The sequence below is a fragment of the Dermacentor andersoni genome, chromosome 2 (assembly GCF_023375885.2).
Source record: "Dermacentor andersoni chromosome 2, qqDerAnde1_hic_scaffold, whole genome shotgun sequence".
In the NCBI taxonomy this organism is placed as follows: Eukaryota; Metazoa; Arthropoda; class Arachnida; order Ixodida; family Ixodidae; genus Dermacentor; species Dermacentor andersoni.
Window position 1 is genome coordinate 183,340,990 of NC_092815.1, and position 24,576 is coordinate 183,365,565.

General features: G+C 47.1%; 1 protein-coding gene across 3 annotated transcripts in view; it reads right to left on the bottom strand.

Annotated features, from left to right (window-relative positions):
- Window positions 1-24,576, bottom strand: part of LOC126540348 (uncharacterized) — a 120,754-nt gene that overhangs the window by 51,240 nt on the left and 44,938 nt on the right. The window contains exons 7-10 of one of the 3 annotated variants that reach the window (XM_055075987.1): window positions 22,568-22,983; window positions 21,035-21,263; window positions 12,986-13,291; window positions 1,707-1,859 (exon numbers count right to left, since the gene is read on the bottom strand). In XM_055075987.1, the coding sequence (XP_054931962.1) occupies window positions 1,707-1,859; window positions 12,986-13,291; window positions 21,035-21,263; window positions 22,568-22,983 (1,104 nt within the window). Of the gene's footprint in view, window positions 1-1,706; window positions 1,860-12,985; window positions 13,292-21,034; window positions 21,264-22,567; window positions 22,987-24,576 lie in introns of all 3 variants that reach the window. The other 2 variants (XM_055075988.1, XM_055075986.1) reach the window with 2 other exon arrangements.

Here is a 24,576-nt window from a genome sequence, read left to right on the forward strand (position 1 = left end):
ACTGAACAAGGACGTAGAAAGACGCGGACACACAAAGACAGCGCTGTCTCTGTGTTTCTGTTTCTTTCCACATCCTCGTTGAGTCACACTTACACATTCTATTATTGTTAATTTAGTTAGTAAACGAATTTTTACAAGTATATACGGCCGATGAAGCTACTATCCTTACTTTGTACAGCTATCTACTAGTTTGCTATCGCAATCAGTGCTTCACCTTTTGGGCTGAACTGCATATTTTTTTCTGAATCATCAAGGGCTACAGAGCCCAGACAACATGGCATCTGACATAGCTGGCACAGCACAGAAATACTGTGCTGCGTCCGTGCGCCAGGTGATGCACCTGTCTGCCTGTCTGTGTGCACGCATGCGTGCGTATGTGTGTTTTTGCTGGCAGAGTACAGGTGTGTATTAATTGAAGATTATGCAGGAGGCCTTTATTACAAGTTGGAACTCTAATGAACACTTAAAATACTAATAACACATTTTCCCTGAGGGCCAACAAACTCGTTGCTCAAGCCAGGTGCATAGTAAAGCCGTGACATTTACTTTTGTGATATTTATTAATGTTTTCATAAACGGGACTACACCGCCAGTGAGATTATTTGTAGATGACTGCATTTTATTTAACAAGGTTGACCCTCTTCAGGATCAATTAGAATTACAAACCAATTTGCAGAAAATTTGGGAATGGTGTAACAAATGGCAAATGGCACTTAGCCCAATGAAATCAGCTTTTATGTCTATTACGAGAAAAAAGATGACCCGAGGTATTCAGTATAATGATGGGGATAGTAAACTTAAAATGGTAATTGAACATACATACGTATAGTATAGGTCTAATTTTCACTTCAGATCTTAGGTGGAATATACACGCTGAAGCAGCATGTGACCAGGCAAATAGAGCCCTATAGAGCCTAAGACATAATTTGTACAGCATGGCAGCCAAAATAAATAGCTTCGCCTATAAGACACTTATAAGGCCTACTGAGTATGTGAAAATAGTTTGGAATCCACACACAGTAACAAATAGCCAAAGATTAACTAGACAGAACACAGTGCCTAGCCTCCCCGTTCATTTTTAACAAATATTGCCACTTCCACTCTCATACAGATCTTTGCAGGTCAGCAAATCTACTTACATTGGAAGTGAGAACAAGTCTCACGAGACTGAAATTTCTCTTCCTAATAATTCACAATGATCTCAAAATCAGTGCACCAAAGTTTTGACGTTTCAGCCAATTGAGCATTCAAGACATCGGCATAGTATGCATATCTCAACACCACTCACATGAAACAATGCCTTTAAATACAGCTGTTTCCCCAGAGTATTTCAAGAATGGAACATGCTTCCCAACTCAGTGGTTACATCTTCTGCGAATTGATTTTTTATGCTGCTTGAATCATTCATTTATTTCAGTGATGCAACTCCGCAACACTGCAATTTACTGTTCATTGTGCACTATTATTCACTGTGCACTATCTTGTCCTGATTATGAATGTGGAAAAAATAGTTTTTTCTAACTGTGAATTTTACTGCCTAATATGAGCAACACATGTGCGCTACTTTGCCTTGCTATGTTCATGCTTTGTTATGTTAATTTATGTTTTGCATGAAAGTGATGCATATAATGTCATGTTCTGTATTGCCACTATCCCTTTCAGGGGCTAACAGTATCAACAAACAAACAAAGCACCATGCAACCTACTTGTAATGGAGACTGTGGAAACCCGTGGTGCCACGTTGAGGGAGGTGGAGGAGGAGGAGGAAGAGGAGGTGGCAATGGAGGAGCCAGGGCCCGCCTTGGTCACAAGCTTGGTGCCAGAGATGGGCAACTGGCTTTGAGCAATTATCTTCACTGCTGCAACAGCAGGACAAGAGCAGGAAATGGGGCTGCCACTTATGTCATTGAGAAATCAGAGGAGTTTCTGCAGCTCTCAGTGGCTACACATCACTGATTGCAAAAGAAACTGCCAGCATCTCTTAACTTCATTGCAAATGGCTGATCTGTTCGTTGTTTTTTTTACATACAGGAGCACTGGAAAGCTTTCTGAAAATGGTAAAAAAAAAAAAGTTCTTTATTTGTAGACAATGCTGTTATAAACAAGTGAGACAAACGTTATTCCAAGCAAAGAAGCTAAAATCTCACATAAGAGACTGCTTGCTCTCTCCTACCACTTTTATAACCACTGCTGTGGGTTTTCTTCCCCTCTTTTTTCCTTTTCTTTTTCTTTAACACAGGGCAACGTCAGTAGAACACAAAGGCCATAGACACAAGCCTATGGGCATTTGCATGAACATCCTTCCAGATTTTCTAGGAAACAGGGAAGCAGCAGTTGTTAAGGGGGGACACGGGTTGTGGCGACCAAAAATCGCGAAAAAAACTCAATTTTTTTTCTTGCATTTTTGGAATGTACAGCTATTATTGCATCTATATTGTTAATTTCATACCGATAACATCAGTATTTTAGCCGCAGTGACACCTTATACGACATGTACTAGCTGAATTTCTGGCGGAACTTGCGCTAAAACGGCATATTTTCCGAAACGCGCGCCTGCTCTTCCACGTGTGCTAGCGCGGACATCTTGGTCTCATTTGAAAGAGGCGACTTTTCCCTTCAAATTCCCGCCAGAACGGGCCCCATTCAGCCATTGGCCACTTATAAAATGCACGGCAAAGAAAGGTACTAGAACGCCCTCCTATTCGTCACTCGGTGCACGTGACTTGAGCTTGCCTCCCGATTGGCGGAACTGCATGGCCATCGTCTGCTCCGCGCTTGGAGCCGCGCACTGAGGTGCGCCATCTTGCCCCAGTGTCAACGCGATATCTGAAACGGAACGCAAATTTCGAACGCGGCACAAGTTTGGTGCGCAAAAAGTGGGACGGACACTCATCGAAAACTTCAAAAAACGCTGCTCAACACTGCAAAACGCTCAGGACGCCACAACCTCAGCGACCGATGCCGAAATCGTCGATGCAGCAACGGCAGGCCTAACGACCGCATCGGCTGCTGCGGATACTGTGACAAGTCCGCCTGCCGTTGACCCTTCGACCCAGCGCTAGCGTACGGCAAGATACGATCTACCGGCAACCCTCCAAGCGGGAGGAGGAGGAAGCGAAAGCCAAAGCAAAGCTATCGGAGTTGTCTTCCGCTCCAGCGACGGAGAGGAAACGCGAGTGTAGATGACAGTACGGACGATGCACTTCGCCCGCCTGATGGGACGGCGTTTACGATTGTGGATTTGAGTGCCGTGAACACTTTATTAACATTTGCGAACTGCAACATCTGCAGTGGTGCCTTATAAATCGTCCGAGATGAGCGGGAATACGGACTCGCTGTGAAGCTGCGTTTTATGTGCGCAAATTGTGGAGAGATTGCGTCGGTGTGGAGCTCGCCGCGCGTTCACAGTGCTGAACGAATGAAACCCTTTGCTGTGAACCTTTTGGCTACGCGTGCCATGCAGGCAACGGAGAACCGACAGACCACGTTCAATGACGTTTGTCTCGTTGATGGGCATCAGCCGTCGGGCTCTTCACACGAAAACGTGCCAGAGCTACGTGAAGACGAAGTTGACGCCAGCGGCCGATCGCGCGGCGCGTAATCTGACGAGCGACTGCGCGCGGTCGGTTCGCGAACTTTACACCGACCTGAACGTGGGTCATACTGGGAACATCGTTGTGTGCAAGGGCAAGGGCCTCAAAGGACATAATGAAAGAACTATGTCTAAATCCGAGCGAGCAAAGTCGCACCCTCATGGCCGAGAAAGATAGGCGTCAAATGACAGCATCAGCCAAGAAATGCAAAGCATCAGAAAATTTGCGCCAGTCCCTCAAAAAGCGGCACACCGGGGCTGGGAGTCAGCAGGACTACATGCCTGGTGCCGACTGAGCTGTTACAGCTGTAAATTTGTAAATAAAGTAGGGTTTTGCACGTTTTCTCACTTTTCTCAAAACATGTTTTTGGGTCACTTCACTAGACTGTCGAAGTGATATCTCATGATATAGAACAGCTAGAGCACTAATTCTTTCTTTAGCAGAAAGCCTAATATACATATTACAAAGTGCTGAGAGCAGAATTTCAAATTTGTGCGTATGTATATTTCCATTTTATGAATTTTCTTTTGGTGTGGTAGCCTTAGGTCAAGGAAAGAATTTTGATCACCTGCAGAATGGCTAATTAAAATTTCATTTGAAAACTTTTTGCAGCATTGCAGTTATTGCACATTATAGTATCTAGCTATGCAATAATATTCACTTTCTGCCGAGCAGTTTTTTTTCCATTGTCTCCGGAAACAATAGAGTGGCAGCACCGTCAATCTCCTGAACTAATTAACCTACAAGAAAGATTATTGCATATTTGAAATCAGCACGAAAAACTAAGTAAGCTTGTATATTTTCATCAGATTTGGCCATAAGATGCAGGTAATAATCTCCACAACCCATGTCCCCCCTTAATGTGTCCTGCTCATCCTGTGATGCTCCTGTGTCAATTCCGGATACCTTTGATATATGTCAGCCTCGAAGGATTACCATAACTGCACTGTGTATATAAGAAAAAAAATGAAGTGAACAATCAGGGCATGGCTATTGCTGCCACCCCAGCTGAAAAGAAATGATGAGTTGAGGGGGGAATGAGGTAGGTAATCATCGAACTCTTTTTGTCTCCATTTATACAGCCGAACCTTGATACAGTGGAACCCCGGTGATACGTCCCCCGGTTTTGCGACAACCCGGATTTTACGACGGATTAGCGCAAACCGGTGAAGTCCAGAAAGAAACAATGCATTAAAAACCCTGGTTATTCGACGCAATTTTACGCATGACCAGCGCTATATGACGACCCTCGCGAAGCACGGGACGGAAAGGCGTAAAAGTGCCGCAGGCCTCTTTCCTTGCTTTGTCTCTCCGCATGCAGGGCGCTTGACACTGCTCAACCTGTTCGCTCCGGCACAGCTTTCTAGCAGCTGCCCGCGACGCCCGCTGTGCTGAAATAGCACCTTTTCTTCTCCACAATCACTTTCTCCCTCTCTTCTCGGCGGCGTCGCCTCTCCTCGCTTTGGGCAAGCGTTTCTCTCCTTCCAGTTTCCCAGCAGCAGATCGCCGACAAGGTAGCGTGGAGAGGCCTAGGTTTATCGCACGTGTTCTTTGTCGTGATCGTAGCGACCAGCATTCAGTGGAGGTCTAGAGTTGTGTGGAGCAACACAATGCACGATGTCCCAAAAGCGGACAGTTCTGCCGCTCAGCGATAAGCTGAATATTATCGAGGAAGTGGAAAAGCAGCATGGAGCCACGAAAGCCAGCATTGCCCGGGACCTTAAGATATCCGAATCTTCGCTTAAGACGATCCTGGCAAACAAAGCGGTGATATTGCAGAATGCCAACAAGTTCAGGCTCAAGCGGAAAGCGGCAAAAGAAGGACAGCATGAGAAGTTAGAAAAAGTTCTCGTAAAGTGGCTGCATCAAGCACGGAGCTCTGCGATCAACGTTGATGGCGCCATTCATTCTAAAAGAAAAGGCAGATCTTGTGGCATTGCGCCTGGGCATCGACGACTTTCAGGCATCGAACGGGTGGCTGGATCGCTTTAAAAAACGAAACAAGATTGTGTACAGCCACTCCTGCAGAGAAAGCACTTCCGTGGACGTTACGACGGTGAACGAGTGGATGGCGTCGCTGCCGGAGATGATTGCTGCATACAAGCCCTGCGACATTTTTAACGCCGATGAGAGCAGTATATCTTACCATATGCAGCCCGAGCAAACCCTTGCGTTTAAGGGTGACAGCCGTCATGGTGGCAAGCGTAGTAAAGAGCGTGTGACGGCACTATTCTGTGCTAATGAGGACGGTTCCAAGAGGCTGCCCATCCTCGTTGTTGGAAAGTTTGCAAAGCGTCGGTGCTTTAAGAACTTGAAGACGCTGCCGTGCAGCTACAACTTCAACAAAAAAGGCATGGATGACGACTTCGCTCTTCGGCAATTTTTTCCAGCAGCTGGATAACAAAATGGGTGCTAAGGCAAGGAAAATATTACTTTTCGTGGACAACGCACCATACCACCCACCCGATACGTCCAACCTGAGGAACATAAAGGTTTTTTTTTTTCCGCCCAACTGCACAAGCCGGCTGCAGCCGCTGGATTCCGGCATCATTAAGTGCGTCAAGGAAGGGTACCGGAAGCGGTCAGTGCAGCGTCGGCTGGCAGCTATGGAGCACAGCGAGTCGGAAAAAAAGATCACTGTGATCGATGCCATGCATTTTATTGCCAGTTCGTGGAACGCAGTGTCGCAAAGCACAATCACCAACTCGTTCAAGCACTGTGGCTTTAAGCGAGAGACTGCCTCCTCTGCTGGGGACGCAACAACTTGATGCCGCTCGAGGTCGATGCAGGTTTCGCCGCCGACGATTTCGACGGTTTGAACCTCACCAAGACCTGCGCCAAGCACGTGGAGGCCGATGACAATGTTGCGATCTGCGCTGAGGTGTCGCTAGATGACGCCATTGAGGAGGCTTTGGCTAGTGCCGACACCGCTACGACATCGGATGAGGAGAACGACGATGCCGCAGATGCCGTCCCTGTGCCTACCACGTTCGGCGAGGTGCTGCGGCACATAGACGGCATCCGGAACTTCATCTGTTCACGCAACGCCGCAGAGGACCTCCTTTTGGACGTTGCCCAACTCGAGCGAAAGCTCTTGATTCACGGATCAAACAAGGTCCAAAAGAAACTTACCGACTTTTTTTAATGTTCGCGCCGGCAGGCGGGAATCACGGCAGTGGACAGTGGAGTGCCGTAAAGGTTTGTTTGAATAAAGCATGATTGGTACCTGTACTGCAGCATTAATTCTTATCACACCTACTTCTTTGGTAATTTGAATTTGTAAGCCCTGCAGAGTATGTTAATTGTTTACATTGAAGTTTCTCGTAAATCCGTTGCGTGAAATAAATATAGTACTTTTATAGGCGTAATTTATGTTCGGATTTTACGACGCCTGCATTTCACGACGCTTTTTCGCGGTCCCGAGAAAGTCGTATAATCGGAGTTCCACTGTATATCAAATCCGTATATAATGCATTATTGTGTATAACAAACAGGTGTAAAATCCTCTTAAAAGTTTTCGTATAAGATCTTGATTGTATACATCGAATTAGTGACATATCAAACTATTTTGCGATCCCCTTCAAGTTCGATATATTGGGGTTGGACTGTATTCTGTCTATTACAAAAATTTCTACAACAATATTAGTGTATTGTTCAGGTTTCAAGAAAAAGTGACTCAGGGCCCCTTTAACTTGTTTGGCAAGAACTGTATGGCTCCATTTTTTTTACTTTTAAGCAGGGAAAGTGGGCTGCATCCCATCCTTCTGCATGGCAAGCGGCAAGGAAAAGGGGTTCTTGAAGCGCAGACAAAAAATGGACAGTGTCAGCATTCAGTGCAAAGAAGGCAGCTGTTTGCTGCAAAACTAACATCTCTACTCAGCAGAGGAAGTAGTGCCAAGAAAAGTCGGCAAATGCACAACTCTCGTCTCTTTCTGTGTGAGGACAAGGTAGACTACGCGTGCATATACCATCACCATCATCATCGGCCTATTCACGTCCACTGCAGGACGAAGGCCTCTCCCCGCGATCTCCAATTACCCCTGTCCTACGCCAACAGATTCCAACCAGCACCCGCAAATTTCCTAATTTCGTCGCACCACGCAGTCTTCTGACGTCCTCTACTGCGCTTCACTTCTCTTGGTACCCATTCTATTACCCTAATGGTCCAACGGTTATCTAGTCTGCGCATTACATGACCTGCCCAGCGCCATTTTTTTCTCTTAATGTCTTTTAGAATATCGTCTAGACCCATTTGCTCTCTGATCCATACTGCTCTCTTTCTGTCCCTTAAGGTTATGCCTAGCATTCTTCGTTCCATCACTCTTTGCGCGGTCCGTAAGTTGTTCTCAAGCTTCTTTGTCAGCCTCCAAGTCTTGGCGCCGTATGTCAGCACTGGTAAAATTCACTGATTGTACACCTTCCTTTTCAATGATAATAGTAAGCTTCCAGTCAGGAGCTCACGATGTCTGCTGTATACGATCCAACCCATTTTTATTCTTCTGTGAATTTCCTTATCATGGTCCAGGTTCCCTGCGATTACAGTGCAGTCCACTTATAACGATACCACATATAACGATATATCGGTTATAACGATGGGTCGACATGAGAGTGTCATTTTATGCATTAGGTCTATGGGGAAAAAAACCATTTATAACGATAGGTTATTCACCGCATATCGGATATAACGATCAAAATTTTGCAGTCTGGACGGCGTTTTCCGTGCCAAATAATCGTAACGTTTGCGTTGCTTAGTTCCCTGAAACGAACGATGTCGAGACGAGGCGATGTTTACCTCCGTAAGTTCGTATCTGCCGCCATTACCGCGCAGCGCGTCTCGCCCCGCCCGCGCACGAGTAGGCGCAGCCAACGTTGGCGCAGCGCGCCACAAGATGGCGCTAGCTGCTTCATGCGCGTCGGCCACAGTCGCTCCGATAGAGAGAGAAAGAAAAAAAGAAGCGAGAAGCAAAGCGGCGCGGTGGCGCCCGTCCCGCGTCTCTCTCGCGATAGCAGGCTGACGCCACCGAAGCAGCGTGCAACAAACGGTTCAACCCAGTTCGAAGATGGCACCGACAAAGCGCAAAGCTGTGTCGCTTGACACGAAGATTGATATTTTGCAGGACTCTCGATGCGGCTTCAAGGTGAGCGCCCTCGTGAAGAAGTATGAGCTCGTTCAGTTAACGATATCAACCATCTTGAAAACCGGGAGCACCGCGATTGTGAAGGCAGGAGCTATCAGCGGCCATTCCGATCAGCGGAAAAGGGGTTAGAGACCCTTTGTACGCCGATGTTGAAGAGGCGCTTTACCAGTGGTTCATCACCAATTGCTTCAAGAAGGCGGGCTTTGTGCGTAAGGACGAACTTCCCCAACCCGCTGAGACCGACCCGGTGGAATTCGCTGACATAACCGAGCTCTGGGAGCTCGTTTCTACTGGTGACACAGGTGGTGTGTTGAAGGAGGAGTTTTTGACTGCAGACAGTGCTGCCTCGTTCTGCGATGAGGTCACCGACGAGGCGATCGCCGAAGATGTGCTGTCTCGACAGACGCAAAGTTGTGCGACGGTGGCGACGGCATCAGCGACAGTGACAACGAGATCGACAGTGGCTCCTTGACCCCGACCACGATGTCCACGCAAAGTGCACTGTCGTCGATCGACTCCTTAATTGATTTTATGCATGCTAAAGGATTGCCGCCAGTGTTCGCGCAGCAGCTGGAATCCATGCACACCGCGGTTGTGAAGCTGAAGCTGCCGCAAAAGCAAGTGCAGATTTCGGACTATTTCGGCGCGCCTAATCCTTGGCACGGTCATTGGCGCTAGAAATAAAGTTTGTTTTTCACGGCCTACTGTATACATCATCTATTCTTTAGAGCAAGTAGCGAATTCGAGTTCAGAGCTGCAAAGGTAAAAAGCGCAAACGCGTTTAAAAAAATTTTTTTTTTGGTAACTGCAGTCCAGATATAGCGATCATCGGTTATAACGATCATATTTTTCGTCTTTCTCGATATCGTTATAAGTGGACTGCACTGTAGTTGACCTAGGTAAACGTACTCCTCCACAGACTCTAGAGGCTGACTTGCGATCTTGAACTCTTGTTCCCTTGCCAGGTTATTTATCATTATCTCTGTCTTCTGCATATTGATCTTCAGCCCCGCTCTTATACCTCCCTTTTAAGGTCCTCAATCATTTGTTGTAACTTGTCTACATTGTTGCTGAATAGAACAATGTCATTGGCAAACCGAAGGTTGTTGAGGTATTTGCCGTCGATCCTTACTCCTAAACCTTCCCAATTTAATAGCTTGAATACTTCTTCTAAGCACGCCAGTGAACAGCATTGGAGAGATTGTGTCTCCTATTCTGACCCCTTTCTTTATAGGTATCTTCCTACTTTTCTTGTGTAGTATTAAGGTGGCTGTGGAATCTCTGTAGATATTTTCCAGGGTATTTACGTAAGCAGTCTGTACTCCTTGATTGTGCAATGCCTCTATGACTGCTGGTATCTCTACCGAATCAAATGCTTTTTCGTAATCTATGAAAGCCATATACAGTGGAACCCCGTTCATACGTTTTTCACCGGACCGGGGAAAAAAAACGTAACAGCCGGGAAAACGCAACAGTGAGGAAAGCTCCGAAAATGAATTAAAAAAGTGCAGCTTCAACTATAGACAAGTTATTTCCACAGAGTGCGCTTAGGACTTAAAAAAGTCTAGAATGGTGGCTTGCCGTTTCTTTCGCTCGCTAGAAATCGCCACACGTTTCTCAATACCCTGGAAGGCCGCATTGCTGTCAGCGTCGCTGTGAGGTGCGACGTACCTGCGGAGGAGGTCCAGAGCCGCGACGGCTTCTCCAAAGCTAGGATTTGGCAACTCCCCGGCATCATGCGGCTCGTGCTTCTTGTCGTCACCGCGCCACGGCAATGGCAACGGACGAACGAACGAATATCCGCGGGAAATTTTGCCCTCTTTGGCGTAATCATGCTAACGTGCTAACGATTGTTTAGTATTACTGCGGAGCGCGCGCGTCCGAGCAGCCCGGTTGCGCGCAGCGCGGCGTGGGAGAAACGTAAACAAGAGAGGAGAGCAGGCCCGATAGGCGGAGCAACGCCACGAGCAACGCCAACTTCCAGTTTCACTTTAGCTTCACAAAGAGTGACGTCAGGGCCTCTCCTGAGTTTCCTTCCTCCGTGAGTCGACCCGTCCAACAACCATGCGGTGACCGTAATCACAGTGATGATAGTAAGATCATTTTTCACGAATGGCCACTTAGTGGCGGCCTCATGCGGCCTCTCGAACTGGCGTGCGGCTTCTTACAGCCAGTTCCATAGCCAAGCCCGGCCAAGCCCAGCCAAAACTCGTCAAAAGCCAAAATGGCGGTTGGAGCGCGTTGTCTACTTTAGCCCAGGCGGGTTCGGGGTGCTAAGTTGCGACGTATCATGCGGGAACGTTTTCACAGCTACAACGTAACAGCGGGGTTCCTTATACATTGGATCCTATGGAAGCTATGCCGGGACCGGATGAAAACGACGTAGCAGCCGGGAAAACGCAGCAGTGAGGAACGTAACAGCGGGGTTCTACTGTACAGAGGTTTATTGTAATCTGCGGATTTCTCAATAACCTGGTTAATGACATGGATGTGATCCATTGTAGAGCAACTTTTCCTGAAGCCAGCCTGCTCCCTTGGTTGACTAAAGTCCAGTGTTGTTGTTATTCTATTGAAGATTATTTTGGTAAATATTTTATATGATACTGGAAGTAAGCTAATGGGCCTATAATTTTTTAGTCTTTAACGTCGCCCTTTTTGTGGATTAGCATAATGTTTGCATTCTTCCAGTTTTCTGAGACCCTTGCAGTTGATAGACACTTCGTATAGAGAGCTGCCAGTTTTCCTAGCATTATGTCTCCTCCATCTTTGATTAAATCGACTGTTATTCCATCCTCTCCTGCTGCTTTTCCCCGTTTCATGCCTTGCAAGACCTTTCTTACCTCATCGCTAGTTATAGGATGAGTTTTTGTATACTGTTCATTACTGTGTCTAATTGAGGTATCCTGACTCCTCTGGGTACTGTACAGGCCAGTATAGAACTCTTCCGCTGCTTTCAAGCTGCATCCATTTTTTACGACTTCTTCAGTCTTTCTCACGTTATAGTTTCAAATATCACTTATTTTCACCTTGTTGATCAGTTTTGACAGTTCCGCGAACTTTATCTTATCTCTTGAGTTAGGCACTTTCATTCTGTGTCATTTCTTTATTAGGTCCTTTGTTACTTGGGAGAGCTTGCCTACTGGTTGCCTTGGTGCCTTGCCTCCAACTTCAATTGCTGCCTCTGAAGCCAGCCTCGTTATGGTTTCATTCATTACTACTATGTCATTATCATCATCTCTCTGTTCTAAGGCTGCATATTTGTTTGCAAGTACCACCCTAAATTTGTCTGCCTTTACCCTTACTGCCTCTAAGTGGACCTGTTCTTTCTTGACTAATTTTACTCTTTCGCTGTTCAAATTGAGGTGGATCCTGGCCCTCACTAGCCTATGATCACTAAAGTTTACCCTACCTATTACTTCTACATCCTGCACTATGATGGGGTCGGCAGAAAGTATGAAATCAATTTCATTTCTTGTTTCACCATTAGGGCTTTTCCAGGTCCATTTTCTGTTGCTACGTTTCCTGAAAAAAGGTGTTCATTATTCTCAGCTTATTCTTTTGGGCAAATTCTACCAGCATCTCCCCTCTAGCGTTTCTAGGATCGACACTGTAATTGCCAATTGCCTGTTCACCCGCCTGCTTTTTCTCCACTTTTCCATTGAAGTCCCCCATTACTAATGTGTACCACGGTTGCACATACCAGTAGCCATCAAAAGCACAAAGCAAAATGAGTAAACTAAAGAACTCTACAAGATGGCGGTGCTGTTATGCTATTATTTACTTTTGCATATTCTCTCAGGTCATTTTCCAATGCAGCACTATAGTGCAGCCAAGACCTTTCATATTGCACCTTGATACAGCAGTAAATAAAGCACATTCACAAGAGTTTACGAAATTCATATGTGCTCGACGACAAAAACAACAGGAATGGCAACACATCCCATGCTTTCTTTTATGTTCCACAGTGGTCAGACGAGAATTCAAATTGTGCCAACGACTGCTATATATAAGACTTGAGGGAACTTTTTCCCATATTAGTTTTTAATGTTCACCTATGCTCTGGCTTATATGGCAGCCTGACTACCAAGACATTCATGAGTAAATGAAAAAAAAATTGCTTCATAAATGCCCAAGTTATTAAACCTCAGATTTTGTGCAGTAGCTATTTCGTCTGCAAGACACAGCGAGTGAAAAGAATTTCAGGGTGAAGATACGGTGTCACCGACCCTTCCGAGTTCTCAACAACAAACACACTTTTTCGTCTGTTCCAACCGATGTTGTCTGCCCCCAGGCCACCAGCAGGTGGCGGATGGCAAAAGGTCAGCCACTCACTGCCTTCCTGGCGATACTGCATGATGGCCCCCTTGGGCACCGAGATAGTGGCCTTGCCGTATGAGGGCGACGGGCAGGGCAGCTGCGGGGGACCACCGCCCATTGAAGGAGGCACTGGTGTAGGGATGCGAGGCACCCGGACAGGCAACCGGGGGTTCACCGTCACCGCCCGTGGCCGCAGGCGCACCACACCAGGCTCGCTCGTCACCGACACGGATGCTGATGGCACTGCAGCAGCATTGGAAAGTGTTATGGTAAAATTTACCACACGGATGTGTTCCAATTCTGGCCAGCATTGAAGCCAATCTACTATGACTGCTAAGAAGACAGTTTTGAGCCAAGGGAATGGAATGCATTTTGGAACACATCTTTGCGATAGGATGCCACCTTGCTTTAACAAGAAAACTGCGAAAAGCAAGTTACTATTAAGGAGTATTCAAAAATAAAATTTTCAATTTCAAAGCGAATTCAAATAATGAAAACCAACAACAAATCGAATTGAATATATTTTTAAATGTTTTTCAAGTATTTCTTGAATATGAATATTATTGGTTTTGCAAAAATTCAAGTTTTTTCAGCAACAAGAGGTATAAAAAAAAAGGCAAGTTTATTGAACAGGAAGTACTGTACAGGAAAATTATGCTTTGTGATTAACAAAATTCTCTACTACAACACTTTCGTTTGACAGCATCATAATTGCAATAATTTAATGTTATCATGAAGGAAGGATAGCTGCTCAACATGTTTGGGGAGTAGCGACCATCCTCCTGCATGTCACAATTCCTTTAGACACAGAAAAGAGCTGCTCACTGACACACTGGTGTCTGTTACCAGTAGGTATCTATTTGCAAGCCGAGCCAACATCGGCACAATGCTTACACCACTGCTCATATGGACCTTCTATTTGGCTCAAAAACTTTACCATGCACCTATCTCTCAACCTGTGCTTGTGGCAGTGAAAATTGGTGCTGGTTGATGAGCTTATCAAAATCTTTCCTAGAAATGGAAGGAACCTCTTAAGAAGCTTTCATTGCTGAGGACATGTCTGGGTTCCTTGCTGTTGAAATTGGAATTGGAGTTGGAAAAAATAAATGCATGTTATTTACTGCCCTTAAGGGCTCAAACCGCCACAGGCACATTCAAACATGCTCTGAAGGCCTGTCGGTACACTTATTAGGCATATCGGTGCTCGTACTGTGACAGGAAATACCGGGTGCATGTGTGTATAATTAAGGAATACATACTGTGTCCCGAAGCAATAGGCCCTTGCCACACTTGTCATGCTTCACTGCAATACTTTTGCGTATGCTTCACCAAGTAACATTTCTGTACGGAGGCGAAGCTGACTTTCGGGAACCAGTATTATGCAACGCACCGTGCTTTCCAAGCTTCTAAGCCAATTGTGAAGACCACAACGACGGAGTGTGCCACTGCTGACAGCAGCGAATTCTTTCATTAAGAAACACGGCCCCCAACGGCATGAAGCTTCATAGCGAGCGTTGAAGCAGCTAGGCCTAGCGTTGCCACAGTGGTAGCTACGGCTGCCAGCGGATCTGCGTGCGAGAGCGCCAGTTCAAGGCAGCGAGGTAATCAAAATGGTGGTGGCTTTGATTAATGCCGTTTCACACCTGCGGTCACGGCAAAACGTCCGTAAAATCAGATTGCAAAGAGTTCTCGCGTCCGAAATTTCAGACATTCTGATACATTCATTCTGTGGGGTACGTGGTGGTGCAGCAAAGCCATCCAAATTATTGGGAATCCGGAAAGTAGGTCATTGACAGTACATTGGCAACTCCTCCAGCCGACGACACGACCGCAAAGACGATTCATTACGATTCCTGTCTGTTATTCGAGCCAGCATTACCACGACTTTCGACCCTTTCAATAAAATTACAGCTAATTTTTCCTCATAGAGGCACAATTTCCCCAAGTTTTCCCCGAGTTTTTCCAGACTACTCAAGATCCCTGAGAATTCCCGGTTTTCCCAGTTGGTAGACACCCTGTATCTACTACAGTCGAACCCACTTATAACAATATTCAAGTGTTAAAAAAATTCCATTGTTATAAGCGATAATTGTTATAACCAGGTTGCATAAAAAAATAAAAATAAGGGGATGATAGACCTGATGTGTGAAAACTATAATGGTGGGGAGGCCTGTGCCCCTCCTCACCACTTTCCTCCATCAGGCTACTGACTGTGTTCACTCGTTTAGCTACTTCCTGGGAGCTCTGACCGCGTGTAACAAGCCATGGCTGTCGGCGTTAAAGAATGGCACTGCTATAACAACTGCAAAGAGGGGTCATGGGTGGCAAGAGACATAGAGTTTCTCACTACAGTCAAACCCGGCTATATCGAACTCGCAAAAAAATGCCTATCAGTTCGATATAGAGCATAATTCGATATAAGCCTGCTAAGTAATTGGATGTCATAAAAGCACATACCATTTATAAGATCACTTTATTGACAAAACTAGCTTAGTTTCGCATAAATTAGTCCTGCAATTTCTTCTGCTTGGGCAATTTCGCTGCCTGCGACGCACGCACTTCCCCACATTGTCTAAGGAGTCGGAGCAGCTGAGGCCGCAACCTTCCGCATTCGCGCAAAAGCACCGGACTAATGCGAGTGCACCAATCACTTCGGAGGATGTGGGCAAAGGACCGTAGTTGCTTTCCTCAACGTGCCTACTTTCATTTGTGCTCGGTACGATGTCGGCGATGTAGTCTTCGTTTCCGGGCCTACCGTCGTCGCGACACCATCATCTGCACTCACAAACTCGTCCACCGTTGATTCGAATGTCCCAGAAATTTTGACAGCTCGCTCCAAACTTCGGCAACACAGGCACTGGCTTCGTCGCATTCATCAGAATTTACAGTCATCACCGAGCACGCGGAAACCGGCACGTATGAAGAACGCCTCGTACACGACCGTGCGTACGCGTCGGGCGCCATGGGCACCGGGTTGCGAGTCTGACCACTTTAACCCTAATCGTGCTGAGAGTGCTCCTCGGAATCTTGCACGCTGCGGGGACATCGCGTTCAACGCGATTTATGATTTCGATCTTCACGACGAAAGGCGAATTCTGCCGCTTCATCACGGCAACACTGCGGGAGAAGGCCCACAAGGCGCAAACACGATAAACCAGAGAAGCAGCCATACAACTCGCACTTTCGCCATCTTGCACGAAGAACGCACAAGAGCCTCTGATTGGCTGTCTGAGCAAGCGCTGTAGGCGGGCCAGGATCATTTTTTGCTGGGTAGTATCGATAGATAGTGATCTAAAGGAAGGACGCTTGATTCTGCAACCCGTGAGGGAGCACAGCGAAGCGTCGTCAGGGGAGAGAGAGGATAACAGACTTCACTATGCGCGACAGGGGGAGTGTCGACGGCTCGCCCGAACAGCCCGAGGCAGCGCGGTCACGGTAGGGAGGGTGGTTGGATGGAGCCGCACCGCCGGGTATCCCCGCTACTGCGAGGGAAAGCCAACTTCTGGGGGCACTTTTCCGCCGCTTGACGTGCGATATATCGGGAGTCACTGCAATATTTGTTCGATGTAAGCGTAATTTTTGCTATATATACTCATTGTAACTATACCGTGACCAGAAATTGTTCGATATATAGAGTAATTCGATGTAAACGGGTTCGATATAGTCGGGTTCGACTGTATAACACCTAGAGGGTAATCTGGTGTCACCGTCTATGGGAGTTTCTTAAGGGGGCACTGTGCAGTCATGGGAATGACGGTATATGTGTCTGCGAGGCTCGTGTTGGCTGATGTTGTAAGAGGCTTCGTCTAAAACGTGGATATGGCTACGCAAATAACGCATTCTCAAAGTAAAATCTTCATAAAATGTTTCCATTCACGCATATTACATCTTTGCTCACCCACGATGCATGACCAAGCGAAGAAAAGCAACAACAGACGACCAACTGTTTCAAAGCGAGCGCGAACCTTGTCGTCTGTCCTCCAACTTTAGCAGCCCGCTGATACTTTTTACGTAACATGTAGTCGTACACACAATAACAAGTTCTCATAGTTAAACAAAACATGTTTTTGCGTAATAATAAAGCTAAAACAGCTTTTCACGTACTGTTCTAGTAGAAAATGAATCATTGTGACAGACGGAACGGTACTTGCCAAGCGCGTCTTCAAGGTGTCCTGTCTCTACGAGAACGATGCCAATCCGAATCCACAATATACCGGCATTCCCATGCATACCACAGCGCAGCAGCGCCAGATTTCCCTCTAGGTAATGTAGTGAGAAACTCTATGGCAAGAGATATGCGAGCACCGCCCAGGCATCGCTTTGGTGGGCCCAAAAGAGGCCTTTTCAATATTGCGAGAAGGCTGCCACGGCAGCCTGTCAGCTTGAGCAATCCAGAAGAAACGCTGAGACAAGATCATCACAAGTATCTTGCCACGTACTTCTCACTGGCTTGCACGAGAAAACCCTATGTCCGCCAGCCTTGCATGCTTTACCCGAAGCTTGCCAACATCCTTCTCCAAGGCATCCAGGTGCTCCACGTAGTGCAGCGAAAGGTTCCTCGTGAAAACGAAGCCCCGGAGGGACTGAATCAACTGCTGGGCCTCCTGTGAGGACAACGCTGAGGCAGCTTGCTCTAGCGCGTCATCGCTGCCGTCGTCGCTGTCTTTATCCGATGCAAGCACGCTTGCAACGATTGCCTCATCAATTAGAAGCACTTAGTCTCCAAATCTATAGCCGTGCGCTTTCTTTTAACCGGCTATGTCGTTCACTGCCAATGATCAGCGGGTGCATCAGCCATCTCCCATTTCGGCAGTGAGTCAAACCAACTGTTGGTCAAACGAGGCTGAGAAACCGCGTGGCCAGGAACAATTTCGATGCAACCAACAAAGACAAACGCAAGCGAATAAGCTGTTAGCAGAACTGCGCTGAATGAAAAGCCAGCAAGCAACATGTGAGCAGCACAGTTTGCGCAATCCATTCCTGTTTCGGAGGGTAAGGCGGCTTAGAGCTATGGGTGCAACCCATTCATGTTCGGAGAGGTGGAAGGGTGACGGGAGAGAGGCGTGCAGAGATGGCTGGAAAATGAACGCGCGCTGGCTGTTGAAACAACAGCCCATCATGCAGAGGCCCAAATTTCTCGTTTTCTTTTTTTTCCTTTCAAAGATTTCGCATTTCACTACCTCTCGGCTCGGACACTCAGGGGCATTGTAGTAAGCAGGTTATTTCACCATGGAAAACATACAAAAGTTGATGGGGCTGCAGCTTCTCATTGTTATAACTGATGTATTGTTAAAACCGGTTTCGTTATAAGTGGGTTCGACTGTCTTGCATTTTTAGAATATTCGGTATACAGTCGCCAACCGTTTATTCGGACCTCACGGGGACTGCGGAAATGTCCGAATAAAAAGGTGTCCAAAAAAGCAGATTAATAAAAAAAAAAGAAATCCTTTATTTCCACGCACTTATTCGGGCTCGGCAGTAGGCTTAAAGAAATTGTGAATGCGCCGCTGCACGCTGTTCCGTTTACGCGCAATCAGATAAGCCTGAATCTCGGAGAGGGTCGTACGGTCACCATAGGCGGCTGAAAGCACAGTCACTGCTTGTACACGTTCCGCATGCGACGGCAGCGTAGCACATGGTGCATTATCGTCCAGCGGTGCAGCAGAAACCTGACGAATGATCTTGCTGTCGTCAAGTTCTGCGCATGTTAGTACAGCAGTATCAGCACCTGTGAAACTGTCAAATGAGACGGTGTGTCCAGAATCGCAATGCAACCACTGCACAGGTCTCAGCAGAACATTTTCGGCGTCAGTAGGGAGCACATCGGAAGGCGACAAATCCTAGGCCTCCCGCCACCCGTTTGCCGGCATTCTCCAGCGCAGTCTGCGCGGGCACTGTCGGCGCCATTAGACACTTGACGCAATGTTTCCGTATGCTGCGTTGCCTCACCGCAACCTCGACACAGCACTCAAAGCAAACATCACCACGCCTTCACGCCGACACCAGTCGCACAAACGACAAACGTGACCTACTAGCAGCGTTGTGCACGAAGAAAGAAACAAATCAACTGCTGGACTGTCTTGACTTGGCTTACTAAGCAGAAACCGGAACTGCTGTAGCTACGAACCAGGCAGAAACGATGATGATGAGCGGAGATTTGCAGTAGCGCCACTTCGTGAGGCAGCAAGGAGGCTCTGTTCAAAGCAACAAAAAAAAAATGCACCGGTCAGAGTCGGTGCATGGTGCTCTCGATCGAGTTGGCTCATGGAGTGTCCGAAAAATCAGACGAGAGGTTGCAAGGTGTCTGAACTTTCGGCAGTTGTCATACATTATGGTCTATGGGGAGAATGGCAGTGCCATGAAGCAGACTGAATAATCGAGCATGTCCAAATTTTCGGAGTCCAAAAAATCAGTCGGCGACTGTACTCGATGAAAGACTCAGCCGTGGTCTGTACGCTGATGTGCACAGCGTTCCCATGGCGCACAGTCTCAATCGGTACAAGGGTCATCCAGGTCAACGGGACCTATCGAAATGGTTAACGCAATGCCGACAGAAGGAACAACAAAAGCAGCATGTCAGGAAAGTGTGCAAGCATGTGCGAAGATCAGGTCAATTAGCCACCGGAAGGCATGCAGGTCGTATCAGATACGCGTATTAAGTGCTTCACATACACACAGATTCACGTAGCTCGAGCTTTCTGCCCACATGTAAGCTTAAGCACACGCATTAACTTACCATGCATGCTCACGATAGTTGCCGGCTGGTCGCCCGCAGATCCGAAGACCATTTCAACATCCGTCAATCGAACACACACGTGTGATCTTGAGACTGATCACTGATGAGCCAGCCATAGGAACAAAATTAGGTACAGTAAACCCTCGTAAATGCATGCCCTCCTAAAAGAAATTTCAGTTTAAAAATAGTCGCAATCACTCCTCCAGCCTGCCCCACTGAGCTTAACGTATTGGCGGCCCGCTTAAGCTGTAATTGCTTACGGCGTGCCAAATGGTTTGCGCGTAGTAGTTAGTTCATTTTTCGGTGGGTGCAAATATGGATTCGTTGAAATGCTGTGCACGCGGACCACAGATAGTGAACTTGTGGTGCACGGACCTTTCACGGAGTGCAGTCGCTACCGATAGGGATGTCAAAACATGGTGGCCATGACATGTTTCCTGCTTCCATAGCTTTTGGCACTTCCACGTCGTCCACGACAACGACACGGAAGTAGATGATGGCCCTTCCGTAAACAATGCAGCTGACGGCCTGCCACGAAAACCTTCTCACATTTTTTAAAAGGCCCCCTTTTGGGGCCACTAAAGCGATGCATTGGTGGAGCTCACATGTCGCTTGCCGCCTGTGACCTCTCTGTGTAGTTGTTATAGCAGTGCCGTTCTTGAATGCCAACAGCCGTAGCTTGCTACATGTGATCGGAGCGTGCAGGAAGCAGAGATATGCAATTAAATGTGTGAACAGAATCAGCAGCCAGATGGAGGAAGGTGGTGGGGAGAGGCACTGGCCTCCCTGCTTTTTAGTTTTCTCAAAACAGCTCTGATCCCCCTATTACGATTTTTTTCATGCAGCCCAGTTATAACAATTATTGGTTATAACAACAGAATTTTTGTGGCACTTGAATATTGTTATAAGTGAGTTCGACAGTACTTTCAACTTCATCATAGCACTCTGACGTACTGGCATCGTGGTTTTGGTGCGAAGTTCAAGAAGGGGAACTAATCTAAAGAAGACGAAGTGGTAGCAGCAATACAGATGCTCCAATTGAGTAACACTGGCAAAACAAGCGAAATCTAATCCTGGAGCAAACATTTCAACATGGAGTTTCTACTTTGCGTTGATAATGTCAAGTCCCCTGGTCAAGAAGTTGGCTCCAGGCTCATGCTCCCAGTGGCTTCCTTTCTTTTGCAATAGACTGCACAATTGTAGACAACACTATGGCACAATTGTGATCGTGAAAATCATAAGCCACACACCTGGAGCGCTGACAATAGATGCAACACTGGTGAAAGCAGCGGGCGAAGAGCAGGAGGGATGACTGGCTGAGGAGGCTTGTAAGCCCATGACCATGGGTGCCTTGCCCTGGTGCACGAGTGGTGTCGTGCCCGGTGCCGACACCGTCTTCACCACGGGCACACTCAGAGGGGGCTGCAGCAGGTTTGAAGACATGGAGCCGGGTGCTGCTGTAGTGGACACCAGGATCACCTGCAGAGTAAGCGCGAGCAAGATCAGCACCTACGCAGCACATTTCTGTGTTGCTTATACGCTACGAGACTGTTCTCTCGATAACTGGGAAGAGAAAGGTAAGGATCACAGGCTAAGAATACACACTCAGTGGTTGATACCAATTATCGCATAAGACAGTTCTTCCCTCAGAGATAGCCAAACACATTTTGCCCTCCCCAAGATTGTGGGGTATTGATCATGGGAGGGAGAAATTAACCTCTCTGGCACAAGGGGAGAACACTCCACAATGACTGCATCATGCATTTGTTATCACGCATACGTGATGGTGGCATCATGCATCATGGTCTCATGGAATTCCGTATGGAGAAAGGCGACTGTCTGTCTATAAGCTGAAAGAAAAGTACTTCATGGCTTGAAAGGAATAAGGTGCTGAACCTTGGCAACTCAAACTGCTCAACGAGAGCATGTGAGGCTGCTGCTCCCAAGTGCATTGAGGGCAGGTTTGTCGGAAACAACATTATACATAGTTTTTTCATCAATCTCAAAAGATGACCTATGTGTGAAACTCCTTTGCTTTTAGATGTACAGTGGCTCAAAGGAAGATGGAGACAAAGTGACCAGCAGCGGTTGAACACGTGGTTGAAGCCAACACGTTGCTCCGACAAAAACAAGTCCCTTTGTCGGAACATTGGCTCCAGCCTGCTGAGACATCCGTTGTTTGACCAGTGCTGATCCCTTTATGTTTAGTTCTTGCTGTACCTTCCTTTGAAGTCCTACACCACAGGTTCCCACATGTGTTTCTACAGAAACTAGACATTCCAGAATGGCATTGTGCTGTTCTGCAGGGGTCGACAAATTGATGTATGCTTTCCCCTCCTCCCCCCTCATCCAGTTCCCACAGCTCTTGTACATTGCTTCCCTCTGCCATAACATAAGTTCCGTAAGCAGGCTTTCTTGTTCATGAGCAGAAAAGCTTGATTAGATTTGCAACAATACCAGCACAATAAAGATGAAGAAAGCCATTTCCCAAGCTGGCTACTCCTCTCAAAGTTTGCATAACTGAGAGAGTTTCTTGCAAAATTCTTGCTGCGATACTGCAGCAAGACAGCTGCCCAATACGTGCAACAAATACTACAGCAAACAATAGTAACCAGAAAAGCAACTAGTCTCTTCGATTTGTCGTCCCAAACTGCCCCAGACGCTGTGTTTGCAGCGCTCCCTTTGGCTGAAAGCCCTACCTCGGCAGCCCAGGATGACAAATTGAAGAGCCTCGTTGAGATAACAGGCACCAGCTCTGAAGCAAAAGGACACTTATGGCCCACCTTTTGAGAGCTTGCTGGCACACTGGTTGTCCTTTGCGTTGCCGCCATGGGAACTCTGAGCTGCGGAGTGGACACCGATGGAAGGTTAACTACTTTCGTCATTATGCCTGGTGAGGCAGCTGCAGTGGCACCAGGAAGTGATGTTGGGACCACCACCTTTGTCACAACAGGACCGTTGCTGGTAACTCGTGTGAGCGGCGCAGCGATAGGGGCAGGTGCAGGAGTAGCTGCAGCAGGGGTGGTCACGGGAGTAGTCACAGTGACAGCGGTGGCGGGGGCAGTGGTAGAAGCAGGCTTAGTCACAGCCACTGAAGCAGTTGCGTTGACAGCTAGTGGCGATGGCAGGGAGTCTAAGCTAAGGGAGCGCTTCCTCTTGCGCGTGGCGTTGTCCTCATCTGCTTGAGAAACATCTGGGACTGCTGCAAAATAATGAAGCACAGAAGAACCCCATCATATAGTGATCCTGTCAGAACCAAGCAAAATGCTACCTCAGAGCTTCCTATAGCAGGAGCTTTACCGAAAGTGTGCTCACTCCTATCCCTTATTTCAACCAACAAGATAGTTTTGAGAGTGGGTAAACTTAAAAGGCTTATTACTTCCGGTCCATCAACAGATGGTGTATAGTCCATTCCATATACAGTCGCCGACCTATAAACCGGACACCAATAATCTGGACATGCTCAGTAATTCAGACAGCTTTGCAATAACGTCAGTGGCCCCATAGACTTAATGTGTAATGACGACTGATATTTCGGACAGCCGCCAGCTCTACAGATGATTATCTGGACTCCGTCCGCGCCTGTAGCATACGCCAACTCTGCCGCCATTATCTGCTCTGGCAACTTTGACAAGACAAAGTATGGCCTCAGAGACACGAGACACCAAGTATGGCCTTGAGGATTACATACTAGACGGTAATTCCTGAGGCTTTGCCTTGGTCACAGCACTACGCCTCAGAGATCTAACCGCAAATGCCGATATTGGAGGCTTTGTCTGAATCATAGGTTGCATCAACATCGCAGTCATCACATCCTATCCCGGTAACCCTACGTATGGCCTGCTCTCGCCATTCTGTTTGGCGAGTTTGCCTTTCGGACAGCGTCCTACCACTCTACGCTTCTTTGTTTAGTTTGCGTTCCACACAGCACCCTGCGGACTCCAAGAAGTCTTTCTCATGAACTTATCAGGAGGCTGTGTCAAATGACACCACTGGTGTCCTTGCAGTCTGAATGAGCCCGACTCCGCAACCGATGAGCCTGAGCTGCCGCCTACTACGAGCTCAAGTACGGACATCATTGATGACCTGATAGGGTGCGGTGTGCTGATTTCTGCCGCTGTTACATTTGAAGATTTTGCAGACGTCGACAGCGTGGTGTTGTTGCATGCCGAACTGAATGATGACGAAATGATTGAGCAAGTTCTCCCACCGGCAAACAACGACTGTGATGATGCTGTGCTGTGTGCTCCCGGAGCGTTCACATGCGTATCTGACGCGAGCCTTTGCAGTCCTTACATCGGTGTACAGCGACAGCACAAAAGTGGCAGAAATACAGCTATACCGTATTTACTCGCATATTGATCACACTTTTTCGGAAAAAAAATTGAAGCAAATTCAGGGGTGCGATCATTACACATGTTAAATTTTCCGCAATAAGAAACAAAACAAAAATTTTCCAGCACTTGCTGCGGGATGATAACAGGTACAGGCGGCTGCTGCTGTAACAGTGTGGGACATCAAAACAATAATGGCGGCTGGCAGAGCAAGCTGAACGCGCCGAATGAGATTTTTTTTCTTCTTGTGAGTACATTACGTGCATTGAAACAGTTTCTTCCTTATCAGTAATGAATAATGTCGTTAATATCGGCAAGTTTGCTACAATAACGTAGCCATGTCCCCTTTGAGGGGACAGAAACAAGATGGGCACGCTTAGCTGCCAGTGACATAGAAACACATGGCAGGCATGCTGCGGAAACTGCGGCATTTGTCTTCACTACTATTTTAATATCGC